At 34.3% G+C, this 22532-nt stretch overlaps 3 protein-coding genes across 5 annotated transcripts; 1 reads left to right on the top strand and 2 right to left on the bottom strand.

Annotated features, from left to right (window-relative positions):
- Positions 1 to 67: 67 nt before the first annotated feature.
- LOC145223277 (E3 ubiquitin-protein ligase MGRN1-like) lies at positions 68 to 9880 on the bottom strand. Its single transcript, XM_080089678.1, has 19 exons — positions 9683 to 9880; positions 8704 to 8822; positions 8489 to 8577; positions 7387 to 7572; positions 6731 to 6845; positions 6246 to 6353; positions 5619 to 5666; positions 5129 to 5198; positions 4758 to 4898; positions 4476 to 4649; positions 3903 to 4031; positions 3664 to 3740; positions 3408 to 3509; positions 3160 to 3211; positions 2863 to 2943; positions 2363 to 2448; positions 2111 to 2165; positions 1976 to 2043; positions 68 to 1507 (listed from the first exon to the last, which is right to left on the bottom strand). Exons 1-19 carry the CDS (start codon positions 9768 to 9770, stop codon positions 1409 to 1411), a joined length of 1887 nt encoding a protein of 628 aa, XP_079945804.1. The 5' UTR covers positions 9771 to 9880; the 3' UTR covers positions 68 to 1408.
- A 3138-nt stretch (positions 9881 to 13018) lies between these two features.
- LOC145230898 (cytochrome b5-like) lies at positions 13019 to 16833 on the top strand. Of its 2 annotated transcripts, XM_080096309.1 has the most exons (6): positions 13019 to 13219; positions 13494 to 13530; positions 14131 to 14222; positions 14506 to 14570; positions 15169 to 15211; positions 16511 to 16575. In XM_080096309.1, the coding sequence occupies exons 1-5, from the start codon at positions 13094 to 13096 to the stop codon at positions 15191 to 15193; spliced, it is 345 nt and encodes a 114-aa protein (XP_079952435.1). In that variant the 5' UTR covers positions 13019 to 13093; the 3' UTR covers positions 15194 to 15211; positions 16511 to 16575. The 2 variants fall into 2 exon arrangements, with proteins under 2 accessions (XP_079952435.1, XP_079952434.1); XM_080096308.1 differs by lacking the exon at positions 15169 to 15211 and having other exon boundaries at positions 13020 to 13219; positions 16511 to 16833.
- A 364-nt stretch (positions 16834 to 17197) lies between these two features.
- On the bottom strand, positions 17198 to 21934 carry LOC145230872 (nose resistant to fluoxetine protein 6-like). Of its 2 annotated transcripts, XM_080096306.1 has the most exons (13): positions 21641 to 21934; positions 20901 to 21046; positions 20611 to 20786; positions 20327 to 20427; positions 20089 to 20259; positions 19755 to 19944; positions 19515 to 19686; positions 19165 to 19244; positions 18958 to 19074; positions 18549 to 18708; positions 18261 to 18450; positions 17538 to 17696; positions 17198 to 17358 (listed from the first exon to the last, which is right to left on the bottom strand). In XM_080096306.1, exons 1-13 carry the CDS (start codon positions 21897 to 21899, stop codon positions 17240 to 17242), a joined length of 2040 nt encoding a protein of 679 aa, XP_079952432.1. In that variant the 5' UTR covers positions 21900 to 21934; the 3' UTR covers positions 17198 to 17239. The 2 variants fall into 2 exon arrangements, with proteins under 2 accessions (XP_079952432.1, XP_079952433.1); XM_080096307.1 differs by lacking the exon at positions 18958 to 19074.
- Between the last annotated feature and the right edge of the window lie 598 nt (positions 21935 to 22532).

Genomic DNA, 22532 nt, shown 5'->3' with positions numbered 1-22532 from the left:
GTGCCACTATGAAAATATGAAGCTGCTGATCAATAATTTTGCCATTTTTTACATTCTCAACAAAAAATAGGTGGGTGAATTTTATTAGGGTACTAAGTATGTACAGATGCAATCACCAACAGTAAAATTGTCAGCAAGTGGCTTTTCAATTGCGACATAAACATTATAAGTGCGATTGTTGCATTTTCAACAATTTATGCGATATCACATACTTAAATACATAAATGCCTATTGTACATTTCAAATCTAAAAACTTTTGCAACAAGAGGAGACTACAACCTTATGTCTATAGAGAAAGTATTTCATCTTTCCATGCTTCATAAGTTGTTGGAATTTTAAATTTGTATATCTCATGTGTTTAATTCAGAAAATGTAAAAAGAATTATTTTTATTGTACAAGCTAGAATGTTGGGTCCTTTAGTTTTACATGGCACCTATCTCAGAAGGAAAAACAATGGGAAAGCAAGCTGTAATCCCTCTTAATGCAAAAGCAACCATTTATAACATATTCACAGTTCTAACACTCGGCTCCCACTTAAGCCAACAAAACATATCACCATTAAATACGCAAGAATATTCAGTACCAGACCATCACAAAATAACAACATGCTACAAAAACCAGCTTTTTAATGATAACCAGTTGGAAAAAAGCTGAAACATTTTAAAATCTGCGCAAACCAAAATTGTAGATGAATATTTCAGTTTTACATTGATTTGTATGGAACAATATGTGGCATGTTTTAAAAGTAAGAATTAAATGTTGGGGTTCAAGTTGTACTATATGTATGAGAGACAGTAAAAACAAATTTACAGAAAAAATAAAACAGAAAGTTATAGCAGGTCGCAGATTAAATGGGTTGCATAGATGCAGAAAAACCAAGGAATCATTTTCGTCCTGTTTAATGGCTGAATTTATATCTAAAGATTAAACCACTTTAAACTGCAGGTTTAATAGATAGTTGTTTTTTTTCTAACAAGTCTTTTATATCACCTCAAACCTGCTTTTTTTACAAGAGTGTCTGCTGCTTGTCAGCCATTTAAGTGTGTCACTGCAAATTGTGCCAATACATGGATAAATACAAGAAACAGCAAAAATGTATGGTATCAAAATTATGTTTAGTAAAATTAAACAGTGGTTTGTAAAAATGTACAAATTAAACTGGAATGCTACAGTTTGGGGTTTACAAAAAGAATTTTTATCTGTAAGTACCCAAATTTCCCAGGTATACTGACATTTACAAATAGTTGCAACTGCTCACAACAACAAGTATATGCAGCAACTGTTTGGGTAAACTATTAACCACTTCGGGTCCAAAAAAATTTGTGGCAGTTTTACAATTTCAAATCACAGAAAAAAAATATTAAGCGCATTTTCTGTGGTAGCATAGATTTGTACACAGTATGAAGATTATACTTTTGTGTTTACAACGTCTGCGCTTTGTGAGTTGGTCCGGGTGGAGACTTGTTCAATAACAACTTGATTTTCATCAACGGTTGTCAAGTCACCCTACAAAAGCAAAATTAGTCACCAGGGAACACTAGTAAAGGCAACACATGTTATCAAAGCAACAGTAATTCATATCCTAATACTCAAAAACATTTGAAAGGGCACATAAGGATGAGTGGGTGGAGTCTTGCTTTCCAATGTACTGCAATTTGACATACAATTGGGGTCAGTTGGCTTTTCTCAATGATTCTTAAACTTTTCTTTCACCCAACAGCATATGGCATTCTTTTAACAAATTTGAAACTAAACTTAAAAAAAACTTTTACACAGACTTTTAAATAATCTGCGAGGTATTCACCCTAAACTCCATTCTATTTCTCACCATTGTATTTACCCTGGGATGATTGCTAATTCATTGGTTGATTATAAAGCACTGGTTAAACTGATGAAACCTCCATTGTATTATACAACTTTTGATATCTATCCACCATGTTTAACTTTCCTTTAAGATATGTTAATAATAGATACCTCAACAGACAAAGGATGTTGGTTGTCCACATCCACTTTCTCTGTTGATCCTCCATTTGAAAAATCACCTAAAACAATCAATTTTTTATAAGATTCACTAATGTAAAAAAAATTAACTATGTAAGGTGAACTCACCAAGTTCCTCTGTATTCTGGTAAACAGCATCATTGTGATCTTTAATATCAGGGACCTAGATAGTTGAAGCATTAATAGTACTGTTAACATACAATGTGTTTCCAAAGCAACAAGACTGTCATTATGTACAAAACATCAGTATATAACTAATTGTAAACTTGAAACCAGTTTTAGTCAGCACCCAGGTGGTCAGAGGTTGCCAATCCGGAAGTTTATTAACAGTTATGACTTGCAATACATAAGAAACCTTACCTTGGGTGAACTTAAAGGTTCACTTTTATCTGAATTCATATCTTGGTGTACTGGGGTGGCAGCTTGACTGGAAGCAACCTCAGAGTCTAGGAAAAAAATATTTTAGGGGACTTGTTCAAGCAAAAAACATTTTTAACACTAAAAATGTAAAAACCAATAAACTGTTAGTTATGGATAATTATACAGGAAAAGTTACACTTACAAACTTGACAAGTTTGTTAAGGTAGGGCTAAAATAAATGTGTCAAGGGAACCGGTCACATAAATTTGCACTGACAGAATTGCAACAAAAATTTGTATTCAAGAACAGCACTAGTTCAGTCAAACATGGAATAACATTATTTCAATAATGAATGTAATGTCTTTAAACTGTCGTTTACAATATTGTATGACAGTCCGATCGTGCATTTTATTCAAATAGCAAAAAAATATTATCTTTCAAATTTATTTGTATCTTGGTTTTAGTGTCAGTCCAAGATAGTAGTATTATCTATTTTGTACCTTCATCTGAAAGTCGATTTTCTGAACATGGAGTTGTTGTTGTTGTTGTTGTTTCAACTGCATCTGTTCGATTGTCAGGACCTTAAGTAAAGCATGAGTGGAAAATTTTAATTGCAGTACGTTGCGCGGTAAAAACTTTAAAAATGGTGAATAAAAAACTAATTTGCAACTTTATATTATGGCTGAGACTGCTTTTTGTTATAAAACCTAGAACTGTAACCAACATGAGTGAGTTAACTGCTGGGTATAAGGAAACAATTTTTTTTAAATGTCAACATATAATAACTTATGTCATACTTAATGTTTGTTCAGATGATGCAGTTTGGTCTGCTTCCGTAGAAGTTTTGTCCTGAAAAACAAAAAAGGTTCCATTAAGGTCCTTATTGAGAATCACTTTTTATTGCCAAATAGTTTTTTTGGTCACAACTTACAAACATTGTTGCATGACAAGAACAAACAAAAAAGTTCTTTTACAGACAACAAGCAACAACTTTACCAGGGGAACTGCAACTCTTGTCTTACATCACTTGTTGAATAAAACTTACAACAGACTTCTTCTTTGAACTTCTCCTTTTTCCCCTTGAGCGCCTTCTTTCCAACTCATGACTTGCATCAACTGGCAATGTGACTTCATTCTCAATGTCAATCTAAATTATTCATAAATACAGAAATACTGACATGACAAAAGTATTTAAACCAAAAGTCATACAATTGTATAACTTATCATTTGAAATATAAAAAAAATATTGTTTATTTACAAAATATTCACAAATACTGTAAAAAGCAATTAAAAACTCTTACAGTAGTTTTTGATTTATTTTTGCGTGGTCTTGAGAGTGAGGATGTGGTTGAGACAATACTTGACGCCCTAGTGAAATCTGGAAAGCACATATTCAAAAGATGCAACAAACACAATACCATTCCATATAAAGACAAAAGTTAAACCTAACACAAGGCAAGATAAACACACACATACAAAACATTCAATATTATTTCCCTCCGATACAAAAGTGCATTTTAGTTTTAATTTGATAACTGACCTCTAGAGGTAGATAATGAAGCGGTACTTGATGAAACAGGTCCATTGATGGCACTAATCAGTGGGACAACTTCAAAGCCAGGTGGAATGCTGATTTCAAATGGTAAAGCTTCATCACTATTGCCATCAGCTGTTAGCAATTGAAAAATCACAATTCAAGAAAGATAGTCACATGGACAAGAGGTATTTATATACATATGTACATAGTATTGACTGCAAATCGTAGTATGCCAAGCACATTGAAGGCAGCATACAGAATCAGCACCAAGCATTCCTGTATGTCAAGGTGTAGGCTAGCAAAATCTAACCTGCGGTGGAATTGGAACCAGAGTCTTTCCAAGACTAGCTTTACCAACTGAGCTACACAGACTCAGCAGTGAGCCCGCCGAAAGTCAAATTACAAGCATGGAGTTCATGAGATTGGCCAATAATCAGTACAGATGAACATACATTCATAACTGGGATCAGGCTTTAAGCGTTACTGTAGACCAGTGGTCACAGTACACTCAGATATAAATTGGCATCACAGTCAGGTGTACTATGATTTGTATATGAGTGCTACAGCAGTAAATACCTGCTGTGTCTACAGACTGGACCTCATCTTGTTCTGTCTCTTCTGTTATTGATGAACTGTGACCTGTCACCGAAGAGGCAGGAGTTTTGCGACGAATGGCTCGAATTTGTAATAGAGCCCGAAAAGACTGTCGACAAATTGGACAACCACTTTGCTGAAATCGCAGTTGATTGGCTAAGATAACAAAATAAGGCATTAACAAACAGTTAAAGCATGAATCATAGAAATCAAGAGCAAATTATACCCATTTGCAATTAAGATGTGATCAAAATTTAAACGTACCACATGTGCTACATAAGCAGAGATGTTTGCAAGGCAATATCAGAGTGTCCCTCATATCTGACAGACAGACCACACATTCTGCTGAGTCATCGTCATCATCGTCATCATCATCTTGTGGATCAGCATTCTGGTCGTCTCCATCTGTTAAGAGATTTTAGTGCATGGAATTGGGACATTTGGGAAATTTTTGGAAACATACATATATATTACTTAAGTGCATAATTCACAGGTTTAAAAACCTAAAGAGAGGGGCAAACTAACACATATGTGTAAGTCATAACACATAACAGTCAGATAATAAGTAGGAATCATACAAACAAAAACATTAACAAATAAGCTGAAGTGAATTGTAAATACAAGATAAAACAAACCAAATGTTGGTGCTTTGCTCTTGTTTTCAATTCCATATATTTCTTGAATTAGGTAACACACCCCATTGATCTAAAAATATATATAAATGGAGTTTTAAAAAAAATACATAGTATTTAAAAACATTAAGCTAAGTCAGAAATTTGCAGTTACATTAAAATTATTTAATCTCTATAAAAAAGCAACATTAGCACAAAGTTGTTGCAAGCTGGAGACTTGTGCGTCACCAAATAATTCACATGTTAAATCACCATTGAGACTCACCACCCATTCTACATTTACTTGTCATCTCAATTGCGTTGAAAAAATAAATGCCCATTTTTTATCAAACTGCAGCTGTGTTTATTTCCAACCAAAACTAAAGGAACCACAAAAAAACCAACAACAAAAAATTACAAAACAAATAATGTTGACAAAAAGGTCGCTTTAACGTTTTTCTTCAAACATAAAGTGGTCTAACCTGCAAAAAAATAGAAAAAATAAACAACATACCGCCTGTTTTTGTTTGATTGGTTTAATCGTCCAAGAATCATCCGACACCTATTGAAAAAATAAAAACAGAGATGTCACCAACAAACACAGACACTAAACAAACATGTTACACAACAATGCAAGTTGCAGTATGTTTAATAACATCTACCTTTGTAACTTATTAACTAGGTCATGAGAACTGAACAAGAGGTAATTCAACCCTTTTAAACATATCTCATAAAAGTTTTTGTGAGCAAAGCTGTTTTGCCAAAGCACAGTGACACTTTTACTTTCAATTTTCTGGGTGGTGAATAAAATTACCATTTATCACTCTTTGTGATTTAAAAAAAAATATTGTCAAAATCCAATTAAATATATTGATCAAAAAATGGTTTTATTAATCATGACCTTTAGGACACAGGCAATATTGATTTCTAGTTCTATTCACATTCTGGACAAATGAAATCATTATGAACCATGATTGAATTTGAATAGGATAAAAATACAGAAGTTTATTTATATTGTACACCATAAAAATGAAAACAGCTTGAAACCATTGTCATTACAATTTGGTAAAGAACAAGTTGAATTTTAAGTGCTGAAATACTCTACAATTTGTTCAGCAGAAAATGAAAATATATAACTTACCTTGTCAAGAGTTGCATATGTAATATGGCTGTGTCCATGGAATTGGTTATCAGGGCATTCAGCTGATACTTGGATTGCAATTGGAATTTTAGAAAAGTCCCATGTTTTCTGAAATTGTATAGTTAAAAGAAAAAACTGAATATCAAGAAAAATCCGCAGACCAAAGAGATAGCATAACATTGGTTAGATTAATCTGATTCCATACTTTTGACAATTAGGGAAACAGGAATCCAATACAAGTGAATTTAGAAAGGCAGTGTACTGCATAACATAACACACAAAACATCAGCAGATTGTACAACAAGCAACAGCATGTACAACACCTAACAACAGATAAGAAAATAAATTACACATAACAATAGATGACAGTGGTGGGTTTAAGTCCACTTACAGGCTACATTTTATATTGGTAATTCGGCTTTTCGCATGCCACCACAAGCCATACAAGCATAAGTGAAACTACTTTTAAATCAGCAAACACTTACAGGCCTTTCACCAAGGTGTAAATCTGCTGGATTGATAATATGGTTGGTTGCACAGAACTGCTGGTTGCATCCAGTGTTGTAATGCATTGTTCCACTCTTTTGCTTCGTCACAAACCTGTAAAAAGGAAAGTATAAAGAAGCATATCCACAAAAAATGCAAAAAGCGTGGTGAAGTGCCATGGTTCTTACTCTGTTTGCACCCTGCAGTAGTTCTTGTTCCCCTATTTCTACTTTCCACAAAGTGTCTGTTATTCCCAAGCCCAATGATTCAGCATTCTCAAACTTCCTAGAACAGGGCGCACAACCTTTTCCCTATGACGGCCGCATTGCAGATCCTTATTTCACCAATGGCCGCCATGTGTTTGCATGTTTTTGTTTCAACATTACTGATGTAATACATACTATCTAATTAAACTTAAAAAGCGCAGAATAATTTTTAACTTAATGCACAGATCAAGCTAAACAGCCTGGATGACCATCAGTTTTAATTGTTTATAACGTCATCATATCTTTTAAGGCAGTTTTGAAATACAATTATTTTGCAAAATAATTACATCACAGCCGTCAGTACATACATTTTAATATACATGTTCATGGCTGCAAATTTATCTCTGGGGGCCCTTGGCCGCAGGTCGACATAAAATTGGATAACTTACATTACAACTTTGTTACGCATTTCCTCAGCTGCATTGTAGTATACAGTGATAGAACAAGGACACTCTGTGTCAAATGTAAACTCCAGGTTGTAAAGGGGATCTCCCTGTGGCTGTTCCTCCACTGTTTGAGTTTCTTCATTGTTGGTTTGAATCACATCCTCTGGTTTTAGCATTGGATTTGGAACTCTGGAAAATAAGTTTAAAAAGATTAAAGATTGTACATGAGAGTTTGACAAAATGACAGTTACTCAATGCAATACTTCAATACATTGCTATATCACAAAAAATGTTACAACAAAGCTTTTCAGGAGAACTGTCATTAAACAGTGGTTATATAGTGGACACTATTTCAACTACGCAGAACTAAAAAATGCCTTAACAATTGATTGTGCAGTCTTGTTGCCCATTGCTTTTTAGGCACCCAATCCCAACTTTTTTTTACAATAAATTCATTTAGTTGCTGGTAAACTGGATGTTTGCCTAGTCGAGATAATTTTCTAATCAGATCCTGATTAATCAAGGCTTGTTATAGGAATTAGATAAAGTGGTTTTACAATAGTGACCACATCAAACATGAAAACAAATAACCTGGGGTCAATGTTAAACCTGAACCATTTTTTTTTCAAAGAGAAGCATTTTGAAATCAACAAGCTATGAAGGAGTAAGTTTAGAAATAAGTTGAAACACTGCTTTACAACAAACTACCATGAAAAGTGCATTAGTAGTGTTCTTAAAAAAAACTTGGTAATAAAAAGAAAGAAAAAATGTTAAGATAACCTGGGAAAACATATTCCAAAGCCATGATTGTGTACTGGTGGTAAGTTTCTTTAAATTTGGATTGGGCGAAATGAAATGAACACACACAATGAGGATTTCATTAATGATTGGAAAAACAGATTATTATTTATTCCTGATTTCTTTTTGGCTTCAATCCACCTCATGCTTTGCAATATGCCCAGATGACTGGTATGTTACAAATATGTATCAAACAATCATTATTTCTTTGAAGGTCAACCAACAAACTGATCCCTGCCTTTAATCAGTCTAGTGCATAAGAGTTATGACCCCAAATGTAGAGAACTAACAGACATTTCTATGTCACCTGATAAGTCTTAATGTATCCTTCCTGATGTTTACAAGGCATTTAAGCGCCCGAACCGGTTCGCTTCCGCTTGGTGAATTGTATGGAAACTGCATACAAACAAGGTATGTTACAACTTACATGCGAATATTCCAACTAAAAATATATGCATATTACATAAACTAGTTGTCACAAATATTATTGAAACATATAAAATCATTTTAAAACTCATTTACATTGAAAGGTTTTGGTCCAAGCATGTTCAAGTCAGCATTATCTCCAAATAAATATGCTTCTGGTTGAACTGTGTCAAACTTCTTTCCACCCATAAAGAAATGTGAACCAAAATAAGATCCTATAAAAATACACAAGAATTGTCATCAAAAAATAAATTTCAGCCAAAAGTATAGTTTGTTATGTATGTTTTTCATTGTATTACAGCTTAACCTGTCACTGTATGACAAAATTGCGTGTCAAGATAAAAACCTTATTATGAGGCCATAATTACATTTATTTTGCTGTATTCATCTATAATTTATTTTAATGTGATAGTATTTACAACAGCATCAGAATAGTGCTGTTGGCTTGCAACAAATAGTGTGTGTTGAACATGGCAGGACACAGTAATAGTGTCAATATAGCAGCACAGCAAGTAGGAAGAAACAGGGTGTAAAAGTAGCAGTTGCCAGTTTGCATTAGCCCAATTACTGAAAATATTTTCATATTCTTTGTTTTTAACAATAATATCCACACAACTAATATTGTCGAAGGCAAAAGTCCATTAAATAGATCTGATACGACTAAAAACAGATTGTTATCTGGTATTGTTCTGTTTAGACATTTGTCAAACAAAATGTAATACATCAACTCAAAATAAGTATTTTGAACCTCTATTTATATACACTGTGAACATAGCTAAAAGTTAGTTTGATCTATAAACAAACATGTCATAACCCAGAGTAGGTAATAACTTGGAGAAATTGTGCACAAATAAGTCAGTTGCGGACAAAACTCCACAACACATTGATTCGTCATCTAAAATTAGCAAACTATAAAAAACTTGTACATTGGTGATAATATATCAGTGTGATAAAACAAGACCTGGTTAATAACAAACCATTTCAGACATGTTTGACTAAATTTTATGTGGTACAAGTTTGTGGAAGTATGATAACTTGACAAGCAAATAAAATAACATTTTATAGTAAAACTTGCCAGATGGTGATGGATAAGTATATGTTTGTGCATCATTGGTGTAGATTTGTTGCACTTCATCTGTGCTTCTGCTCCAAAGGGAGCCCATATTATCTGTATTCAATTTTTTTCCAGTTTTTTATGCAGTTGTGACTTGCAATATAGTTCAAAATTATATCAAGAAATGTCACTCATAAAGCTTAAGAAAATTTACAAAAATTTGGTTATTAACACACAGCACAGTCTAGCTCTTTAAACTAACCCGAGTTTGCTTTAAAGTGCACTATTTGTGTTCATTATGGTGGCGATCACCGACTCATACACAATCTCGTACTTGAATATTCTACAGTAAGTCAGTAACTAAACGGGTAACACTAAAAGAAGAAAAACGGAAAAGCGGGAAAAGCAGGAAATCAACACTAAAAGCAGAAAAGAAAGGAAAAGCAGAAAAAAAGGAAATTTATGTTTCCTAAAAGAGGGAAAAAATAATTGCAGAAAAACAGGAAAAGAGTGAAATTTCTTGTTTCTTTAGGTTTCGAAAAACAGAAAAGCAGAAAAACGGGAAACGTTGTCGAAATACAGAAAAGCAGAAAAACGGGAAATGTTTCTTAATTTGTTTTTTATGTCGTTCTAACTCTTTAAAACCATGTAATAGCGTTCTACATCGATTGTGTCGAAATACAGAAAAACGGAAATGTTTCTTTATTTGTTTTTTTATGTCGTTCTAACTCTTTAAAACCATTTAATAGCGTTCTACATCGATTGTGTCGAAATACAGAAAAACGGAAATGTTTCTTTATTTGTTTTTTTATGTCGTTCTAACTCTTTAAAACCATTTATAAAGATGGCTTTAAAGACTTATAACGACATAAAAAACAAACAAAGAAACATTTTCTGTATTTCGACACAATCGATGTATCACGCTATTAAATGGTTTTAAAGAGTTACAACGACATAAAAAACAAATTAAGAAACATTTCCGTTTTTCTGCTTTTCTGTGTTTCAAAACCTAAAGAAACAAGAAATTTCACTCTTTTCCTGTTTTTCTGCAATTATTTTTTCCCTCTTTTAGGAAACATAAATTTCCTTTTTTTCTGCTTTTCCTTTCTTTTCTGCTTTTAGTGTTGATTTCCTGCTTTTCCCGCTTTTCCGTTTTTCTTCTTTTAGTGTTACCCTAACTAAACCAGTAAAAACCACTCACTCAAGCTGACGTATTACAACAGTTTCGGAAACCGTTTTCTTTTGGTTAAAAAATACATTTACGTTTCGAGAGTGTTTCTGTTTTGTAGTAAAGAATACACCAAAAATTGACAACCACTGAACAGAAGAATGTGTGACGCACAACGAACACCAACACCTGTCCTACTTTTTGTTTGGCAAGTTTTCCTTTCTCTATCAGATGAAATGAAGCGTGTTAACCTAAGCGTTCAGGCGTGGAAAAAATACATTTTTGCAATAATTATTTCTGGGATAGAATTTGGAAATCAAATAAAAAGCATTTATTGTTTTTGAGTCAATTACAAATCATAATATCAGTAGCCAATGTAAATAAAGAACATCACAACGACATACATTGCCATATGTTTGCGTACAAAAGTTATTGCGATGCAAGGAAATACAATTTAATTGTGATTTAGCAAACTAGCAAACTGCTGTAAATCGTAACCCTAAAAACATATTCACCCAACACCAGAAATATAGATTTAAAAACAAATCAAAACTTAAATCATTTCATTCCCGACGCCGTTCTTCTAGAACACGTGAGCTGTCCTAGTAGTAGTACTTTCCCATATGTATGTTGTAAGTTGTGAAACTTGTGACTTCATCGCACCAGCGGGCTTGCATGACAGGAAGCAGTTCTACGACAGGGCTGCCACTCTGGATATTTTATAGCTAGATCTAGATGGTTTTGGTTAAGTCTAGATGTAAAATTTTGGATCTAGATGATGGCTATAAAATCTAGATAGTTTTTTTTAACGTTTGTAAAGACCATAGAAACAGTATAAGATAAGCCTACAAAGGTTCCACCCAGATAACCACAAAAGTCTCAATGTTATAACTGTAACAGAAAAAATAGAGTGATGATAAGGAAGAAGTAAGCTTTTTACCATCTAATTTAGAGCAATTTCTAATTACAACTTTCATATATGTTGTATTTTGGCTAATATATTACATTAAATTGGATTATTTTATGTTTAGATATACTTTTAGATGTTTTATTTTTCAATCTAGATGATTCTAGATATTTTATGAGGGCAAACTAGATTTTTTCAATGAAACAAAAGTGGCAGCCCTGTTCTACGATGAAAGGATATTGTTGAACGTTGCGTAAAAAAATGGTCGTGTTTCAGCATGAGTTTCGGTAGTCTTTATTACTTTGTTCAAAAAGCACTGTAGATATAAGTACATGTTGCACAATATTTTTCTTACGAAAGTATGAAGGTGTAATGGTGAAAATAACGGCCCAAATAGACGTTAAAAGCGACATGCTTTATTGATCAAACGTTTCGGCAAATGCTCATGCCATCATCAGTGATATGAAGGCCACATCAATTGCACCCAGTTATATACACTTTAGTCGCATAAAATTAATGGTGAAAATAACGGCCCAAATAGACGTTAAAAGCGACATGCTTTATTGATCAAACGTTTCGGCAAATGCTCATGCCATCATCAGTGATATTTTATGCGACTAAAGTGTATATAACTGGGTGCAATTGATGTGGCCTTCATATCACTGATGATGGCATGAGCATTTGCCGAAACGTTTGATCAATAAAGCATGTCGCTTTTAACGTCTATTTGGGCCGTTATTTTCACCATTAAACTTATGAACAGATCCGTATATAGTGTTCCAAAGTATGAAGGTGATTCTGGTACTATGAAAGCGATTTATAAAAAAACAAGTGTAAAATTCGAATCCAGCAGTTCGCCTGTGGTTTTTGTGTTAAAAACGACCTCCAGGCAGTGTGTTGACATTGACCTTGTAAGTAAACAGAATTTGCGAGAGACGTGACATAGCAAAGTTGCTTTGCTGGGCACATGGCACATTTTGCCCCAGAATGACTTTTCTGTTTTGGAGAATATGGTGGTACATGTATGTGCAAAAGTCTATGAAAATATGCAGGTTGATCTTGGTGTAGCACAAGCATTGATGTAAAATTGTAAATATAAGTATCTAAACTTTAGTATTATTTGATATTGGATATTGTAGCTAGAAAATAGTTTGATAAATTTTAATTGTTGTTTCAAAGTTCCAGGTTGTGTTTAAAAAGCAACACTAACGTAGATACTGCTTGCAATAACTTCTGGTGTAAATTTGTTACTAAACCAATACAAGTTACCATTATAATAAGCTTGGAACTTTTGTTTTTCAGACTTCATTGTTGTGGTTTAGTATTACCTTCTGGTGTGTTATAATCACTAATAATCATGTCAACTCAAGGAAAAGAAACAAAAGTTTTTCGCTTGGAAGAAGTTAAGAAACACAATGATGTTAAATCCTCATGGATAATTGTGCACAACAAAGTTTATGATGTCACAAAATTCTTGGAAGAGGTGATTGGTAGTGTTTGGGGTGGCGTTGTTGGGTAGTTATTTTTAAATAATATGTCAATATATATATGAGAAATTAATTAGGTATGGGAATTTATGTGTATCTCTAATTGAAGCCCTCTCTACTCCGGTTCATCTAAAATAAACAGGTTCACTTGGAGCTCCTTAATATCACTTGCTGCACCTTAACATCATCATTTTAATCATTCTTAACCTATTTTAATTATATTTTTTGCTGGCAATACAGTAAGTTTTAATTAATATGTTTTTGATTTAGCATCCTGGTGGTGAAGAAGTTCTCTTAGAGCAAGCAGGTAATACTATGTAAAAATTTTCAGGAGACCTATAAAATCAGTTTAAGATTACCTGTTGGGTTTGGGTTTGGGTTGGAAATTTTCATCAATTTTACCTTCACGGCAAAAGGGTTTTAAAACAGAAAAATAAAAATATGACAAATATAACTATACAAGTTGCGATCGGACACAGTGTTTTTTGACCTATTGAAGTAAAATGCTTATCATAATGTGAATATAACTTTAAATAGGTTATAAGAAATACTGTGAATATTATATACACCTAAAAACCTCAGCCAACCCACACAAAATATATTTGCAAAATGGCAAATTATAGTGGTGGCACAGTGAGGAATTGTTTCATGGTCACATTCACTTTTTTGAAACTGCTATATGTGGGTTGGGTATTAGTGTTAAGCTAATCATAAAACAATGCCCTTTGTTTCCTTTTTGAAGGGCATTTCGTCGCAAGTATATTAATTACTTTCCTTTATGGAAAGGGTTGACTGATTGCAAAAGGAAGTTAGTGTCAATTTTAACAAGATCTGTAACCCCATCAAATTATTTTTTTGTATCACTTGTTAATGAAATTTTAATATTGCATCCCTTTTTGTGCTGAAGGTCAAGACTCAACGGAAGCTTTTGAGGATGTAGGACATTCTTCTGATGCCAGAGCTATGCAGATGGATTATTACATTGGTGATTTACACCCAGTAAGGCTAAATCTGTTTTCAAAAGTTTTTCTGAAAAGATCATCAGCCATAGCTTGTATTTGTTTTAAATGTTTGGGAGCCAATGTGATAAGTACCCTAATAAGATGCATTGATTTCTTAAAATTAATCAATGCAATGACACATAAAAAGATTATTACTTATTTGAATAGCTTAATTTGTGTAACAAACTCTTCCAAAAAATCAATATAGTATGACAATTCAAAATGCTTGCACTGCCTTTTTGGTAAGTATGAAATCACACTGAATGACCATGAATTTTTAGGATGATTACATTCCCGAGAAAGGCAAAACCAAATTTGTCACAACTGGAGAGGGATCAAGTGGATCGTAAGTTTAAAACATTTAGAATTTTTTGTTTTTTGCTTTAGTGCTGGATATTGCCATTTTATGTTTTTGCAAGTGTAGTTGTGCTTTTTTCATTTTTCTGCGATTTTCCAGTGATTTGATTTTTTGATTTGCTGTCTGAGATCTGATTCTCGTTTTTTGAACTTCAAAATGTTTCATGATATGTTTTCAAAAACCTTTATAGGATTGGAATCACCCAATCTTTTAATTAAGTCAGTAATTGTAATAATAAGGTAGCATCCAGTAACATAACAGACTGAGTTTGGCACCTATGTTTGCAACCAAAATTTTTGGGAGGGATGGAGTTTCCTTTGTCAAATCTTCATTGATGAGAGCATGTATCAAGACTCATCTCTTGTTCTATTTGTTCAAACCACCAGTAATAATGTTGCTGGATATTGTAAAAAAAAATTAGGCATGCAGACTATTCCCAAATCCAAAGCAAAATTTGTTTGCAATTTTTTCCTGTTTGTCTTCAAATTTCTTTTCAAAATTGCCAACGGTATATTTTATTTTAAAATATCCATCTGGCCCAAAAAGTTATGTTTAAAAAACTAACAAAGATTTATTGATTCGGCAGAAAATCGCCTTGTAACATATTCTGATCAACATAAAACACAAAAGTAAGTTTTAAATTCAATTTAATCACAAGTTGTTTTGAGAAAGAAAAATTGAAAATTTCATTTTGTTCTAATGGACCAATTTTCAAATAAAATCTTATGGCCACAGCTCTTTTTATTTGAACAATCAATTCGAATGAATTTTTACACAAAAAACATGTTTAGTTTAGGCTAGCAATGAAAAAATGATGTTGTTGGAAAGCTTTGTTTAAGATACAATAGAAACATTTGTGACACCAGTTACTTCAGGTTTGTAAATTACACCGTTGACAAACCTGTTAGTTTATTCAACTGGTACAGTCACTTGACATGTTACCGATTTTGCAGCATTACCACTGCAGGTTTAATGCTATATTTCCATCAAAAATAACAATTTAAGTCAATTATTTTTAATTTACATCTGACTGCTTAAAGGCCTAGATCAGTGGTTCCTAACCTTTTTGTAGTTCCTAACCTGTCTTTTCATTTAATAAATTTTATAGGTCCGCGGAACCCCAACATAATTTAGTCTTTTTCGTTTCCTGCATTATACATTATTGTACTTTCGTTTTTTGGGGGCAGAACTTTAATCAACCTTCACAGTCCTTCAATCTCAATAAAGTTCTGTACTGTTGCAGTCAACGCAACGAAGAGATAAATTTTCTTGTGTACAATATATACTTGAAACAAAGCACAAAAAGTTATATTGTCCATGTATGTTGTGATGTCACAATGGAGATAACAATCACAAGTTTTTCTGATTCAAGTGTTTGATAAACAGTTGTATGCAGGACTGTAAAAACGGTTTGGGAACTTAAAAATATTGTACTGTTGTAAATGCTACGACTGTTTACCTCCACGAACCCCCTGAAACCATCTCACGGACCCCTTGGTGGTCCACGAACCCCAGGTTGGGAACCACTGGCCTAGATGTTTTAGTGTTTGAAAATGAAAACACAAGCAGGTGTTTAAGTTGATTTATTTGCAAAATCTACTCTATGTTTTTTTTAGCTTTCCGCTTTGTTTGATGTGTATTTTAATGAACAATTTATTTGCTTGGTAGAATATGCCTGAGGGTGCAATTTTTCGACAACTTTAACATGCAGAGTGGAAAAAAATTGAATAGTATTTTAATGTATGCTTTGCATGGAAGCCTCATTTTAATCAAGCGTTACTGCTGTTGCAGACCTGGTGTGCTTTCCAAATGTAATTCCGTTTTTAAACACATGAGTTGCACAAGGTTCGACTGAAGTAAAAAAAAATAAAAAAAAAACATTAGTCAATAACTAAATAAATTTAGTCATAAATGTTTTTTTTTTGCAGAGCATTGTCAAACTGGTTGATTCCTGGTCTTATTGCTCTCGGGGTAGCCCTTGTATACAGATTCTATGTGTCCAATTGATGAAAGCATTGTCTTCAAATTTACATTTGTAATTTTCCTGATGTACCTAATTGTGAACTCCCAAATCTTTCCTTTACTACATTACTGAAACATTAGGGCTACTGCCTTTCTGTCACTTAATGTCAAGAACATTTATTATGTTTAACATTGCAATTTTGTTTGAATAATATTTACAGATATGCAATACAAGTCAATTTGAAATATGTCATAGAAATAATACATGTAATAAAACACCATACTTCTGTTTTGTAGACATTTTAACAGGGCAGTAGGTTATAATGTGGTTGTAAATCATCTTAAACAGACTATCTAGTTTGGATAAACACCAACAGTGTAAAGTGTTTTAATAAATGTAAGATTAAAATTGCATAAAAATGTTGTGTTGGTATTCTGCAACAAACATGTCTGTTACAATTTCATAGCCATGGTTTTGCGGATTTCTTTTCAAACACTCTGGCTAAATTCAAAGGGAAATATGCAGTGAATATTTTCAACGGAATATTTAACTAAATGTACAAGTGTAAAACTAGTCGATAGCCATGGGCATCATGTTAGCCAGGGACTCCTTACAGTCCCATAAAAATTGCACATGCTGAAAAATACTACAGTTGAAAAATTCTGATTCTTTATTGTGATGTGTAAAATCAAAATTAGTCGAGCTTCTTTACTGGTTTTCGTTTAATGAAGAATATTTTCGCGAGTTTCATCGCCGGTGCCTCCACCAGCATTACAAACACAAATGCCAGGATTCCAGACAAAAGACACGAACCTGTTGACAAATAAGTTTTAAACAAAAAGAAAAATTTAAATGTTTCCCTAATTGTGTAACGATGTGGAAGAACTGTTTTACTGTTCCGATTTGTTTGTATAACTATCGGGGTTTTATTTGTTAACTCTTGTTTTTGTTACATGGACACATTGCGTATTTCTAACTGTAAATAGACATACTTATAAACAGCATAGATATGGTTCTGGTACTGTAATGAATTCTGGTTTCTCTCGTTGCCAGCAACATCCAAATAACCATTGGATGCAAAAGATATGTGGCGTAGGAAAGCTTCACCAGAGGTTGGAAAGCAGGGTTGCTGAGAAATGTGCTGAGTAATCCTAAAAAGACATTTTGAAGATTTTGGTACTACGACATGTTTTAGGTTGTCTCGACCGTCGTCCCAGCCTTCAAGTAAAAATTACTGATCTTTTCTCTGGCAAATTGATATTACACTTGAAACGCAATGTCAACTTACGAGACGCGATGTCAGTTTTTAGGAAGTGTGAAAAAACTCGTTATTAGGCGACAAAAAGCTTCTATAAAAGTAATCGCTACGTTGTCTGTGAATGTAAGCAATACACCAACAATTTATGCTTTCAGGTTCGCCTCGCTCAAAAAATAAACACTTTGCGGGAATAAATTCGAAAGTCTTAATCCGGTTCTAAACGAAGTCCAACATAGGATCGATAGTTAGTTGATTGCGCCACAAATGAGACCAAGTGTAAAGTCTAGACCCAAATCAAGCTTGTTTTATTTAATAGTAACGTGCATTGACATGACGCACGAATAATGTGATCACCTTACTTTTTATGTGCGAAACTACAGTTGTTTAGGGAACTTTGCAATGTATACGACCCTTCATATGGCGACGCAACATATTAGTTATTTTTAAATAGGCCTACCTCCGTTGCCTTTCACGCAAGCGATAGTTAACCAAGCCAGGGCAGCACCGAACAATGGTCTTGAAAGTGAGTTGTACAAAGCTGCGAGCCACAAATTGAGTGGTAGGACGATCTCTAACGATGGTTTCAACGAGAAGATACTGATGTACGTGCAGATAATGCAGGCCGCCCACCCAAAGGTTGCTTGCAACTTTTAAAAACAACAATTAAAAGGTACTAGGCACTGGTTATTTTATGGACTGATAACCTATGAAAAGTGCAAATCAGAAAGACGCAAAAGTAACTCACCCCGGTAATATAAATTTTATTTTTGTTGTGCAGAACGAACCCGGTCACAACTCCCACCAGATATGTGGAAATACGACTCCACGGTTTTGTGTAAATATCAGTTCTGAATGGATTCTCTGTTCGGTCAGTCATCTCCGTAAACAGTTGTTTTTGCTTTACCCTATATTATTTTTATGACGACTTTGTTATTATTTTAAGTTAGCCTGTCATAGAAGTTCCTCTTATACTACGTTAAAAACGAAATCCGTACGAAGTTGTGTGCAAACAAGTTTCGAACATGTTTAAAATTGGGCAAAAACCTTTTATGTCTAAGTAGCAGTTGTTTGTCCGGAAGGTCACTTTAAACGAAAAAAATTAAATAGTCTTAATGTGCAAAACTTGTTGGTAATCGCAGTAAAACTTCCCATACTTGATAGTTCGAAAAATCACTTGGGGCTGTTGTGACGTCATAATCGACAGAACAAACGTTGCAACCACACAGGATAAAAACACCATACAAGCAAGAAGCAATCCTATTTTTGGAGACCTATAACATTTGTTTCATTTTATAACTGTGAAATTTGTTTTCTGTTTAAAAAACCATTCTGTATCAGTAATGCAGTGACCTCACACTTACCTGTGTAACCACGGCAACAGAAGCATAAAGACCATAAAAAATTGCATGTCGTTAGCGAGATACCAAGTCCAATCACAGCACTACAAAAAATACATAAGAAGTAGGCATACATTAGAACAGTGGTTCCGGAACAATAAGCCGGTGAATTTTTTTGTTCACATTTTCAAAAACCTGAAGTCGAGAACTATAACGTCACAAAACAATGCTGTCACAAAACTAAAAAATAACGTTTACCCCTCAAAATTATGAAATTACCCGTTTGGAAGTATTTACCCACAGGTTAAGAACCACTGGTTTAGATGTATACTGTGTTTCGGTGGGGAAAAATTGTTGCAATGATGTTACTGTACCTGATCAGGCATATGTGGTGGGAACAAATTGTTAACGTATATTAAGTTGCTCCACCAGTACGACCGACATTGATCTGATACAAAAACACTTTTTTCTTCCCAAAAGGGTCCAATTTGCAATAAGGGACCAGCTAATGCAATAAGAATCAAAGATCCAAGCGACGGTGTCAACCTGTGGAAAGCAGTTGTAAAGGCGTATTTTATTTCAAACTTGTGTGTTACTAATCTCACCCTTTTTACCTTATGTATCTGTACACAAGCATGGCCAAGTAATTGATTCCGTTGCCGTTTTGCTTTATTGCGTTTAACCCGTGATAACAAACCAACAGTCCACTGACGAAGAAAAAAGAATCGACCGAAAAAGTTCCGTTGATAACCGGTTGAAGAGACCAAGAAGTTGTCAAAATGTCCATCATCGTCAAAGCGTTATCTACCTTACAAATCTATTCTTAAATAGGCGTATAAACCGTTGTTGCGGACTGTCAGCCACCATAGCACCATTAAAACTTTTTATTTGTCACTGAGCTAATTTTAATGTGTGTTTGGGAAAAATATTTTTGAACTTGTACATTACCTGCAAACTTGATAGGAATAAGATAAGCATGTCCCCATATAACCCATATCACCGAAACAGCTCTAATGCCATTGATGCAACTGATCTCATCTTTGTTTTGTTGACTGCTGAACAAACTCCTTGTGTTGCGTTGTAGTGAAAAGCATTGCACCATTAATTTATATCTGCTATCTGAAAACAGACGAATATCTTATAGCCCAAGCACTTATTAGACTAAATAACAGACAAAAGTCCTAACTTTCGGTATTTGGGTGTCCAGGTTCTTTTTTTACTTGTGACGTAACAAAGTCGTAAACAGATGCCAGAGAGACCAACGTCAGCAAAATCAATGTTACAAAGCTGTTAAAAAGAAAAAAAATAAGTGGGTCAAAGCACGGTAGCCTACTGCTTAAAATAATCAAAAAGTTTACACTAGTAATTTCTTTTGCGTAAAAATTAAAATCGAACTGCACACAAGAACGTATATGTTAACTTCAACTGCCAAATTTTCTGCTCTTCGCTAAGGCTAAACATATTTCTTACGTGAGTACGTAAAGGTAAATATTGTATTCCTGCAGGTCTCTCGGGCACTTGACGTTGAACGTCATATTACTTGGTACTTCACCAAATAATGACGTAATCTCTAGCTTGGTACATACTTCAGGAAAACATCCCCCGACCGTCAGCTCCAGTGTGTCATCAAAGGCAATTGCAGCAGTCTGTTTCCAAAACAGTGTTCACATAAAATATATTGGGTCCAAATTTATTTATATTTTACTTTCCGGAACTATAAGTCGAAAAACACCAGTTGTTTAACCAGCGCAAACTTTTACCTTTGATGCATCGACTTCTACATTGACGGTGCAGTGTTTTCCCTTGTAAAATTGGTTTGAGACTTCTATGCAATCAAAATATCTTCCCGGAAACACAAAGGAGCCCTTCAAAATTCCAGTATCAATTGTACCCCACGAATCCACCACTATAGTTAAACATAATAGATTATACAAGTGGTTTCAGTGTTAGAAATTGATCAGAGACTCGTAAAGCCATGGACCGTACTAAATCTTACTCGAGCGCCGAAGGTGGCCAGACTACTATAGTGTTTGCTCCTGATGGGTGGTGTGAAAAAAACAAACAAGGATGACACAGTTGCTTGTTTATGTCTAGTTTGGGAATCTTTTTTATTATGCAGTTTGTTTTTAAACAAAAGACAGCAAGCCGTTTTTAAATTTCACAATGATCTATGCATGGTTATAGCATACAAAGCGTGGGAATTTTAAAGTGGACCTTCAAGCCAGCTTTGCTAATGGTAGCCTAGTACAAGCTACAACAGGTGGTGGGATTCAATTTTTAGTCAGTCGGTTCTATCACAAAAGTCATATTTTTCAGCCGGTTCTGTTACAAAAAGTCCATTGACAGTAACCAGTAATGCTAACCGGTTCGCTGATCTCATAAAGTTTAGTGAGACGGTTCTATAGAACCGGTGCGAACCGACTGAAACCCACCACTGGCTATAACCAATTCCAATGAAATAAATGAATTCCAAAATGCAAAACGAAAATGTCATTTATACCGTGCATCGCGTCGGATTCTTGAACCTGAAATCCATTGCTTATTTTTTGCAAAGCTTTTGAACATGCTGGTCCTACATTGTTGAAAGTTATCAGGGCGCTTGGATTTATCCTTTCCAGAAAATCAATCACATTTTGCTGCTCTTGCAATTCTTTACTCATTTGACTGATCAAAATATCCAATGGACGCATCGCAAATTTGTGACTGTAAACTTGTTGCATGAAAACAGTTAAAAGCAACACTAACTGCAAGCAGTTCATCTTGGACACGCTGACCTTGTCTTTTCTCTGCAAAACGGGTTAGTTGTAGTTAACGAGCCCGGGGCAAGTTTCTTGTGACACGACACGATTGTGGTGTCATGTTGCATCCATTACTCTAATATTCACGCAAGCCACCACACAACATGTCAAAACATATTGCCAACTAGCTGCAATGGCCCGCAAAATACATAGGCCTGCACGGTCGTTCATGTTCTCTGGCCTACATCAGTGCTTCCCAACCTTTCTCCACCGTGGGACCGGTAAAAATTAAACACAAATTCCACGGACCGACAATAAAAGATCGCGGTAAATGCAACAGATATTGTAAGCTTTCTGTTCACCAAAGTTGTCGTTGTGCAACATTATGCAAGATTTAGTCATAGCCTTTGTATTTAGAACGAAAACTTACAACCAAGCGGCAATCAACTTAACTCGAACAACAAAACGCCAATCCATTTACATTACATACAAAATCAATGTTAGTGGGATGTTTGCTATTGTTTCGCTTCCAGTATAAATCTCATCTCAAATCATCTCAAAAGTAAAGAATAACTTTGTTTTACAAAAAAAATGTTGAAATGCTATAGACCAGTGGTTCCCAACCAGGGCCATGGCCCCCCAGGGGGTCCACGA

This window comes from Phallusia mammillata, chromosome 1, assembly GCF_965637545.1.
Source record: "Phallusia mammillata chromosome 1, kaPhaMamm4.hap1.1, whole genome shotgun sequence".
NCBI lineage: Eukaryota > Metazoa > Chordata > Ascidiacea > Phlebobranchia > Ascidiidae > Phallusia > Phallusia mammillata.
The sequence above is the reverse complement of the archived record's forward strand: the minus strand, read 5'-3'. Positions and strand labels throughout refer to the sequence as shown.

What these genes read in the sequence shown, in the direction of transcription:
- LOC145223277 (XM_080089678.1), bottom strand. Translation starts at nt 9,770, where the DNA reads ATGGGCTCCCTTTGGAGCAGAAGCACAGATGAAGTGCAACAAATCTAC. An exon ending in TACTTATCCATCACCATCTG is followed by an intron (nt 8,823 to 9,682) that starts GCAAGTTTTACT and finishes GTATTTTTATAG; the next exon opens with GATCTTATTTTGGTTCACAT. An exon ending in AACCTTTAAGTTCACCCAAG is followed by an intron (nt 2,166 to 2,362) that starts GTAAGGTTTCTT and finishes TCAACTATCTAG; the next exon opens with GTCCCTGATATTAAAGATCA.
- LOC145230898 (XM_080096308.1), top strand. Translation starts at nt 13,094, where the DNA reads ATGTCAACTCAAGGAAAAGAAACAAAAGTTTTTCGCTTGGAAGAAGTT. An exon ending in TCACAAAATTCTTGGAAGAG is followed by an intron (nt 13,220 to 13,493) that starts GTGATTGGTAGT and finishes TTTTTGATTTAG; the next exon opens with CATCCTGGTGGTGAAGAAGT. An exon ending in AGTTCTCTTAGAGCAAGCAG is followed by an intron (nt 13,531 to 14,130) that starts GTAATACTATGT and finishes TTTGTGCTGAAG; the next exon opens with GTCAAGACTCAACGGAAGCT.
- LOC145230872 (XM_080096306.1), bottom strand. Translation starts at nt 21,899, where the DNA reads ATGAACTGCTTGCAGTTAGTGTTGCTTTTAACTGTTTTCATGCAACAA. An exon ending in TAGAAGTCGATGCATCAAAG is followed by an intron (nt 20,787 to 20,900) that starts GTAAAAGTTTGC and finishes TTTTGGAAACAG; the next exon opens with ACTGCTGCAATTGCCTTTGA. An exon ending in ATAAAATTTATATTACCGGG is followed by an intron (nt 18,451 to 18,548) that starts GTGAGTTACTTT and finishes TGTTTTTAAAAG; the next exon opens with TTGCAAGCAACCTTTGGGTG.